General features: G+C 35.4%; 1 protein-coding gene across 1 annotated transcript in view; it reads left to right on the top strand.

Annotated features, from left to right (window-relative positions):
* Positions 1-10,708, top strand: part of LOC108573764 (protein phosphatase PHLPP-like protein) — an 81,385-nt gene that overhangs the window by 44,082 nt on the left and 26,595 nt on the right. The window contains exons 2-3 of the mRNA XM_017936243.1: positions 7,127-7,284; positions 8,494-8,640. Of these exons, the coding sequence (XP_017791732.1) occupies positions 7,127-7,284; positions 8,494-8,640 (305 nt within the window). The remainder of the gene's footprint in view (positions 1-7,126; positions 7,285-8,493; positions 8,641-10,708) is intronic.

Below are 10,708 nucleotides of genomic sequence, written 5' to 3'. Positions count from 1 at the left end.
TCCTCAAACGCGTTAAAGCTATACTTAATTAGCATTCGCTAATTATCCGACCGTTCAGCGTACACGTAACGGATCCATTCTGCTCGCTAGGAGGAGGAACGATGATGATGTTACGTCAAAACGGGTGCAGGACCCGTTATTTTCTGGCTTAGCTCGCACACTATCAAAACTCTTTGTTCCGAACACGCTTTATCCTTGCATAATTTCACGAACGTGCGTTAATTTGATTAGCAGTGGCAACAGTAACCGTAATACTTCAGGTGAACGGAGCTCGAGGAGGGTTGTTTCCTCTAATCACTTTCTTCCTACGAAACAACCAACCCTCGAATTTCTCGTAGGTACAGCTCGTTGGAACGGTGCTTATCTTCGTTTTGCCGGGTTAATTACACGCTTGAGATATGTGTAGCGCTTAAAAGAGAAGTTCGGTAAGCCGAAAATTGAAAAAAATTTGCAGAAATGTAGTTCAAGTGACGCTAATTGCGGAACCATTTTTTGTTTCGCCAATGAAACGGTCCTAGGGGTGGAAACAGCCTCTTAAAGAATTGCGAGTTTTCGTATTATCGTGAATATTTATTCAAATTTTTGTTATTAATTTTCAGAGAATATTGGTGTGAATCGCAGAAAAATTGTCGAATATCTTAAATATTTGTCCAGATTTTTATTATTAATTTTCAAAGTGTATTGGTGTGAATTGTAGAAAAATTATTTTTAATTTTTATTTTATTATTTTTAAACGTCTCTGTATAGCAACTTCGAATTGAGTGATCTCAAAATACTTATAATATGATTCTAGTACATACGTTATCACAACAGAGTGAAGAATATCGGGAGAAATTTTGGAGAAAGGACCGACAGGAGTGGTTGGTTTCATAATTGAGCAGAAAATCGTCGCATTGGTAGGAAAGCGAATGAAACTACTTGGCGAAGTTGTTCTTCGTTTCTTGAAGAGGGTTCTCGTAGCTTTAATAAAGTAAAGAGACTTGATGAAGACTATTGGTATGCCGCTCTTTACATGGAGATGGTAAATAAGTTGAATTTGATAAAGAGGTAGGATTCTTTACGACGAAATTCGTGTCCTTTATGTTTTCTCTATGAGAAGAAAATATGAATTATCAGATTCTAGTGTCTCTTTTTCATTTTTATTCCAGATTTTTGGCTTGTTAGACTTTTAATTGTAGCAACAAGTCCGTGGATATTCTGTTTCTCAGATTAATTAAGAGAATTCTCGTTATTCTAATTGTCACATATCCTTATTTAGATCTGTTTTCTGTCACGAAGTTTCGTATTTTGCTTGCAAAACAGGATTACAGTAGTATAATCCGAAGTCAAATAATTAATTAGTTAGTTTCTGATGGATTTAAAACGACGGGGAGGGTGAAACGAGACTCTGCATTTACATCAACGTGCGTTGTTAATCAAGATAATTAGAATTACACTTTACGTACCTGAAAATTAGAAAAGTGAAATATTTTTTAAATATAAAAAATTGATGTCAACTTTAAATCAGTTACTTCTATCCAGACTTCAAATAGAGGACAAATTTGGATCATTTTATGTAATTTAATAAAATGAACAATTATCGTATCTCTTCGATAAAATAGAAATCTAATTAGACGAATATTTATCATATCTCTTCAGTAAAATAAAAATCTAATTATACAAATATTTATGGTATCTCCTCAGTAAAACATAATTACAGGAATGTCTATCGTATCTCTTCAGTAAAATAAAAATCTGAATAATTACATAAACACCATGAAACAAGAACACAAAATTTGTCTGCCAAAAAAATACCCAATAATGCACAAGCTTCTTCGAAACCTCCCTTCAAAATTTTTCTCCATTTCGATCACTCGAACACCCTAAAATTAATTATTTCCATGGAAGAAAAATCTTTCGAAAATTCCCACATAAAAAAATCTTCCAAAAATTCTCACCCAAAAAAATTCGCAATTCCCCTCTAACTGCGTCTAAACGCGAGAAAATTAGAAATCACCTAAAGAGGAGCGCATCTCTCTCGACGTCCCCATCCGATACAATTTGACGAAAGAGCCGCGAGAAGCGACGCAACGGTGCGATCAGTGCCGAGACTTTTCGACGCTAACGCGAATAGAATTTCGCCAATTCCCACGCAACGCCACTTCGAAACGAAATTGATACGTGTTCCGTGTTGTGCTCGTTTCAATTCCTCTGGGAGTAATTTTCCACCGCACGGGGACACAACCGCGGTAGAAAACAAAAAAGACCGGTCTCTATTAATAAAATTTATTACTGAGCTCCTCTCCCCGCGCATCGATCCGAATCGTCAAACTTCTCTGTCATGTATTGAAAGCCACTTTATCTCCCGTGCTGCAACGATACGAGTTTCCCAAGGCGTCGTCGCCCAAGGAAAAGTTGCCTGCCTCGTTAGCCCCCATCTAGAACGAAGAACGCAGACACGCGGAACTCTTCTTCTTACTTCTCATTTCTCTCTCTCTCTCCCTTCTCGTCTCTTGTTCACTTTCTTCTTTTTTTCTTCTTTCTTTCGTTTTATTCTTCAGCCCTTCAGGTGGTGTGCAACACACGAAACACGTCCGTTAGCTGTAGAAACGACGACGTTTTGCCTCGTTTCCTTCTCGTTTTCACGGCTCCGTGTGTCACGGCAGCCGATACGTGCGCCATTTCACGTTTTGCTCTGAGCGACGACAAGATGTCGCGTGTAATTTCTGACTGAAAATGTACGATAGAAAGGGACGATAGATTAGGGAGGCGAATGATGAATGTTTGAGAAGAGATACAGGTTTTGCACAGCAAATCCAATATTTTGCAAATCAATTCCATCTGTTTGCAAATCAAATTCACCCTTTTGCACTCCAAATCCACCCTTTTGCAAATCAAATCCACCGATTTTGTTTATATTCTGTTCCAGCCTAAGGAAATTAGGAAAATTAGGTTGAGAAAATTAGGAAATTAAATTACATTAAACTAGGAAATGAGGAATAAAGGAAACTACTATATTACATATTTCATATATTCTTAAATTAGGAATAAATATACATTTTCAAATTATGAATAAACAAAATTAATCGTTATTAAATTATGAATACATATAATGTTTCTCCGTATATTATTTTCTTCAATCTTTCGTTAACAATGTTACCGTAACGTCTCAGTCAGAATAAATGGACTGACACTTTCCATTAAAACGTCTCTATAATATAACGTAATCATTTTATAACGTGATACGAAGAACCTCTCGTTATAGCTCAGTTTCGTTCGAACATAAGACTGTAATTTGCAGTTATTAACTCGGTCATAAACAAGTCCCCGTTAATAGAATTTACCCATTTCTGCATTTTTCTTTATCAAGACGTAATATTCATTTTCACATCGTTCCAATTTATTATACACTCGTGAGTAGACATTTAATGATCGCGACGAATCGTTCATTGATGCTTTTATTATACCAAAGCAATATTTACCTAAATTTTCGTTCATTTATCGTTGCAACTTTTGTTACGCCAAAACAATATTTACCCAAATTTTCGTTCGTTTAAGATTCCATTAATTTAAATCTTTATTTCTCCTTCATAAATTAAAAAAAAAAAAAAAAACAAGGAAAAAAGAATAAAAGGAGGAACAGAAGTTCGAAGAAAGAGGAAGTTTGGATCGGAAAGAATTCGAGTTTCGCGGGAATGCAGGCGAATTTTCATGAGGCGCATACGTATGTCGCGAACTGTGGAAACTGCATTTATCATTGATCGTGTAATTCATGCTTACAAACTGGTTGTTCCGCAATTTCGTGAAACTTTCCACGACTATCAATTCCCGCAGTGGCGAACTTATGGTGAGCCAGACTTACAAACCAACCACGTAGAATCTTTACCCTCTCGTTCTCATGATTATTAAACGCGTACCTCTAGACGGTGAATTTTCTCTGATAAATTTCTTACGCGAACTTTGCAGCCAGACCGTCAATGCCGACTATTGCGCCGATGAGTTTCTTTCTCACGCGGGAATTAGAGATTACGCGAACTGCTAATTGCGAATCACCGGTGAATCGATCACGTTCGCTTCCAGTCGCGGTGATCTTTCACTGTGATTTTTCGTGATCGATTAGAATTATAACAAATCGTGCTTCTGTAATTTATTTTTTCTACTGATTTTTAAAAACACATTAATGCACAGTAGAGATCAAGAATTACGATCACGGTGAACAAATTCACTCAAAAAAAAAATCACGATCATCGTGATAAATCACTGTTAGTGATTTTTAATGAGAATGTTTAGTATGAATCATTTTTAAACGTTCCATAAGGAATTTTATTATAGTTTGTAGTAGTTAACTTCACTTTTGGAAGTTTTTTAAATTTTAGTGTCAGAGCACTTGATTGATGCTTACCTTTTTATATATAAAATAAATTTCCTTAATAATTAGTCTTGTAGGAAGCAGGCATAATGAAAGAATCGCGAACACGGTCAATCGAACCTTCTCGGTGTACAGTAAATTCTCTACAAGTGTCAGTCAGTTTGTGGATTCTACAAGTGTCAGTATAGATGGTCCTACTAATAGAATATATTAGTAGGTCCTACTAATAGAAATAATAGAAAAATATAATTTCTTTAATTTTACTTTTTTTCATCTGAAATTTTTTTTAACATGTTGCTGAGATTTTTCTGATGAAAATGATATCAAACACGATACAATTTGAACAACATTTACTTATTAACACGTTCACTGTCTGGCGTGACAAAACGTAGTCCCTGACTCTACAAGTGTCAGGTTTAGGTTCCTTGCGGACTGACACTTGTGGAGAATCTACTGCATTCAGCGCAAAAATTAAAGAAAGTTGTGCAAAATTTTATACGATACATTTGTTTAAATATTATTTAAAAATTAAACGATTGTTGAAGCGTTTCATCGAAGAAAATCGTTCACCCCGATTAACGTTTGAAAAACCTCGATGTATCTGGAATACTGTATAAATTCTCGACATGAAAAGTAATACAATATTCCGTTCTCCTGTGGAATTACATCGAAACGCAACTGCATACACTACTTGAAACAGGCCACTCGTAACTCACAACAGTTTTTTAATGAAAATACGTTTTGAATAAATGTTACGTGATATGAATTACGTGTGTCGTTAAGCGAACTATTCAATAAAAGCAACTGCTTTTTTTATCTGCATTGGATTAGGAAATGTTGGAGAATAATATGCCGATTTATTTGATAATGTTAAATGAAATCACTGGTAAACGTGTTCTTTCAATTTATTAAAATTATTTCTGTGAATATTTGTCCAAATGTAGTAATTACTATTCTGAGCGAAGAATATGGTCTTGCAATTATTTCAAATGAAATTCACAGAAACTGTTGGAAACGTGTACTTCTAAATCATTAAAATTACAATTAATTATGATTATTAAAATTGCTTCTACGAATATCTGCCCAAATTGCAATATTTTTCACCAAACACACTAATCATCATTCTCAGGATTGAATATAGCGATAAAATTATAATACCCTTAAATTATTTCAAGCAAAATATCTTTTCCATGAAATAAGAACACCCTAAATCATATAAATAATTCACAGATAGAAATCCATTTCTATACCACAACACACAAAATCTCCATAAATCACAAATGTCAGATTCTCAAGTCCTCCCAATTTATTCACAAAAATGATAAACAATTTTTCTGCAGATTTAGACAAAAATTATTTCACTGGTTAACTGACCAAAAAAAAAGAGAAAAGAAACTACTCATAAATTTGGCGGGAACTCGACCGAATTAATTTGTCAAAGTTTCGGAATAAACTTTAACCGGAGCTTCTTCTTCGCGCGAACCAGAGGAACAGAAGAAAAGAAGAAGCGCTCGTTAAAAGAAGCTGAGCCACAGCTTCCGCGAGACGATTGTTCCACGAGGTAGAAAACTTCGTGTCGGTGATCGGACAGAGTGTGGAAATACGCACGCGCTTTGATCCGTGTGAGTGGTAAAAGTGCGTGTGTGCGATCGATGATTACCACAGAAATTGGCGAATCCGCGAAAAAATGGTATATCTAGGGGATTTGGTCGCCATTATGGAGGAACGTGATTTTGACAGGGACACCATCGACACGGACTCCCTCGAGTCTGAGGTAATGGAACTTGGTTTACCTTTTATTTTTATGGTAAACGAGAGATATGTGTGTCGCAGCTGATATTGATCTTCGGTGGAAGAAGAATTGTAGAATTATTGTTAGGTTTAATTGATGAATCTCACTCTATTGGTAGCTTCTAACAAAATCCCTAAAATTAAGGAGGAATCTAACGAATAAGAGTTTTCGTTAGACCTACTAGATCATCCCCTAAGTTCGTGCCGAATTTTCAAATTTAGATCAACATTCCAAAGAAGCTTTAAAAATTAAAAAAAAAAAAAAGTAAGCGCCTTCCCATTGTACAACTTTTTTCTATTTCTTTTTGTAAGACTGTTTTTGCATTTCCTTATGGAGTGACCTAATAGATTTTGTATTTCATACGACTTCTCATACACTTAATTGGGGAAGGAAGTGCAATGAAGAAAAGGGAAATTTAATTATTGCCTCTTTTTAGAATTTGCGAATGGAATTATGAATGGAGTGTCAGTTATCTAGTAGTAGTATTAAAATTACTATATACAATTTATGTGTAAAAAATTATTCTGTTCGGAATTTAAGAAGCATATATACTTCTTAAATTTCAAACTGTAGAATTTTGTTTATATCTTAATTTTGTAATGATTCTTTAGATTTAATTCACATTCAGCGAGTGTGGTAATACTTACTCTAACGGAGTTCCAAATTTTGCTTCACCTTGAGAAAGGTTTAAATATATATTTTTCTTACGATTGCGTTGTTCTTGGCAGCTGCAATTTGTTACCGAAACGATTGTAAAATTCGCTCGTAACCATTTCGTATTTAGAGGTAAAGCATTACTGCTAGCATTAAATTCACGAAAAGAACTAAATATTGTACTTGAAAAATTCCTCGAAATATTCAAATTGCCGCTGATTATAAATAGTGGAGGTCTCCGGGAACGCTGAAAACTGAAGAGATTTTCTTCGTTGTTGTAAATCAATTTTCATTTAATTTCGTTGAACTGAAAGTATGGTACTTCGTTGCAGGCTATACAATTGTCATCGTGCCCAAAACAGTTGGATCTCAGCAACGGGGGTCTGTCAAGGGTTCCTGACAGTGCTCTAGCGTTCCCAGCGATAGAAGAGCTGGTGTTGAGCCAAAATCAGCTTACCAACACGAACAACAACCTAGCGCTGTTGCACAGGTATGAAGTTGATCTAAATGAAAATCAATATTGTCAATTTGAAAAAACATACTTTCTTCTGGACCGAATGATCACTGTTTATTTCGTCAGTTATGTTGTTTATAGTGTACGTACGCTACCGGCCAAACGTTTGGAATCACTGTGCATTGCAAGCTGCACCAAATTCTTGAAAAAAAAGTTTGCATTTGTAATAATTTTTTAACGAATTTGTTGTCACTCAAATCAATTTAAATGAGGTAAACTGCTATTGATCTCCACAACGTCAATTTCAGATCAATAAAGAATTAGTGGCGGATTCAATATTGATGCAAATTGGCAGGTGATTCCAAATTTTTGGCCGGTAGTGTGAAAATAATTAAAAATAGTAAAGTATTGAGGTAGTAAATTATTATAACAGTAAAGTATCATAATAGTGAAGTATTAAAAATAATTAAAAATAGTAAGGTATTATGATAGTAAAGTATTATAATTATTAAGTACCGTAGCAGTAAAGGTATTACAATAGTGAACAATATAAAGATAGTAAAGCATAAGATTATTAAAACTAGTAAAGTATTTGAATTGAAACTACAAAGAAATATTTTCTTCCCTTTTCTTCACTTCGAAGATAAGAATATTTCGTGAAAATGTGACAACAGCAGTGACATTTATTTATTTATAAATAGGAAAATCTAGGTGCCCTCAATTTTTCACCTTTCACCTCCGAATATTATTCACAAAACACAAAATTTAATACCAATATTTAACAATAATAATTCTAAAAGAAACTGTATACTAATTTCCGCGCTAAATTGAAGCACGCAAACTCCCTTCGAACAACTTCGCTCCTGTCAAAATTCAAAATCACAGTCCCATAATGAAACACGCATGTTTATCCGTTTACACTTTCCGTGAGATATCGCGCTCAAATATTTATACTCCCGCTTCAAGTGTATTACTTTAAGCACCTCGCCTGTATATTTCCAACCACTGATTATACAAACTTTCCCTAAATAGCTTCGTTACAGAGTCCGTTTTATCTTGGTGTAATTAGTAAACTTCCGAATTCCGCGTCTTTTTAAATGTTTGACTTATTAAGTGGAAAGTTAGGCGAACGCGAGGGGTTGGACGAGGAGGAGGAAAATAGGGGGTGGTGGGCGATAGAGAAACTCGATTGTTTATTGAAACGGTTAGAGGCAGTTAAGTTGATTAAGCTTCTTTCTAACGAAGGTTTCCGAAACTTCATATCCTCCATCTGGAGAGCAACGAGCTGAAGAGAATACCACGGGAATTACTGGAGCTCACCGGGCTGACCTACCTCAATCTCTCAGACAACAAAATCGAGAAGATTCCGGCCGACATAAGCCAGCTTATCAAGTATGTAAAGTCAATTTTACCAGATTCCGCTTGGGGAAACGTGTGTATGTGTGTTGTGTATAGGTATACATAGCTGCATGTTTCCTTATACCGAGGAACTATTCGTCGATAATATTCGAGTAATTGTTATGGAATATTTGGAGATCGGTAGATGCTTGTGAAAGAATGAATTAATGTTGATATCGAGAGGAATGTGTGTTTTAATTTTCTTTGCAGGCTCAGATAAGAAAGTTGTAAAATGAGAGGTGTACAATTTTCGTGAGTCGTTTGATCTAATTTCAAAAAAGTTGTGCTGTTTTAAAGGGCGTCTAAATGTTAATGAGAGTAGTTTTGTGAAATTTGATTATTTCGCATGAGAAACAGTGAATGAACGTTATTTGAATAGTGAATAAAGTTTTATTCGTATGCAAAATAATGAATTAATAATGAATAAAATTTTGTTCGTTATTGGATGTGAATTTTTTATTCTTTCATTTCTTTATTCGTGCAGTTGTTTATTTTAAGTATATATTGCTTTTCTCAGGTTTTACTTAATACACGGATTCTTTTTTATTTCTTAAATTTGGCTCTAGTAGGAGTAGAGCTAAATTAATTAAATATTTAACAGAAGTAGCAATTAAAAGAAGAATTTGAAGCTTCCATAAATTTTTGCAAAACAAGCATAAACGACTTTATTAAATACCAAGAATATTTCGAAATTGAGTTAACTTATGCCACCTGAAGTGTCGCATCAGCGTTTGAAAAATAATGAAATTTCACTGTTAAAAGTTTGCAATTTAATATCTGAAAAAGCGCTCGGGCTTACGAAACTGATTTCTCCAGGAACCACTGTTTCTCTGAACTATCGATAAATGCTGAACAGCGTGAAAGAAACCAGGAAATATGAGGTTTCTCGATTCGTGGTTTGACGTGAAATAGTTTGGCCAGAGCATTGAAGGATATTCCTGTTCAACGGAGAGAAGGAAAAGAAATATTTTCAATCGTATAAAAGAATCGTAATTTTAAGAAGTTCTTGACATCTTCTTGCCATGTACTGGCTGTGATTGAAGAATCACTTATCGAACGTGAAGTATTACATGAAAATAGAATCTTACTGTAGGAAATAATCTTATTTCTGGAAAATAGCGATTTTTGCATTAAAAAATCTGAAGCAAAAATGTAAACAATTCGTTAACTATGAAAACATTTATTAATATATTTTTTGTGACAAGTCAGTAATTGATGTAAAATTAATAATAATAGAAATTAGTATAATACTAACTCTTCCTAGAATTATACACACATAAACATGGTAATAATTTCTGTTATACTAATTAAATCATAAAAGCACTCTTCCTCTCAGTTTTTAATTCAAAATCATTTTGTAAGGGTGATTTTTCGTAACACTCTTTATTACAAAAAATAACCGTGGATTCTAGGTACAAATCGCCAGGGATGTACAAGTGTAGGCGCGACTCGGGCGGTCTTCAGAGAGAAGTCGCGGACGCGGCGATCGTCACGGGGTAGTACTCCGTGACACGGCCAGATTTTCCAAAGGAAGGGGGGGGGAGAGTGTAGAGAAGGAAGAGAAATTGTCGTCTATGAACCCGCGAAGGAGAGACGTCTGTTTTCTCGGGGCAGGGTGTGTGCGAGAGTTAGGAGGTGACCTAGAAGTGTCGCTATAACCCGCGTAGGAGCGTTTGCCTCTAGGAGGTGAGTGGGTGGGTAAGGATGATGTCGGGGGTAGAGACAGGACGGAAAACCCGGTCCTGGAGTCCTCGTTCGTACCGTACTGACTTTTTTGCAAGGCACTGAGTGTCGTCTGTAAACCCGCGTAGGAGACGTCTGCTCGATGTTTGCTATGATAGTCTGTGTTCGGCTTTTCCGGAAAGACTGATTTCTTACGGCGAAAAGCCGTCTTTTATGTTTTACTGGAGTTAGGTCCGACGCCTTTTCGCAAGTTCGGGGCGCGCGAGCCGCCATCCCACTACCTGAGGCTACGGAGGTCGCGTCGTACAGTTAGGCGAAAAATGCTTATGCTACAATTTTTAATTTAAAATATTTTTCAAGATATTTAAATTTCTTTTAT

This window comes from Habropoda laboriosa, unplaced genomic scaffold (assembly GCF_001263275.1).
Source record: "Habropoda laboriosa isolate 0110345459 unplaced genomic scaffold, ASM126327v1 scaffold126, whole genome shotgun sequence".
Taxonomy (NCBI): domain Eukaryota; kingdom Metazoa; phylum Arthropoda; class Insecta; order Hymenoptera; family Apidae; genus Habropoda; species Habropoda laboriosa.
The sequence above is the reverse complement of the archived record's forward strand: the minus strand, read 5'-3'. Positions and strand labels throughout refer to the sequence as shown.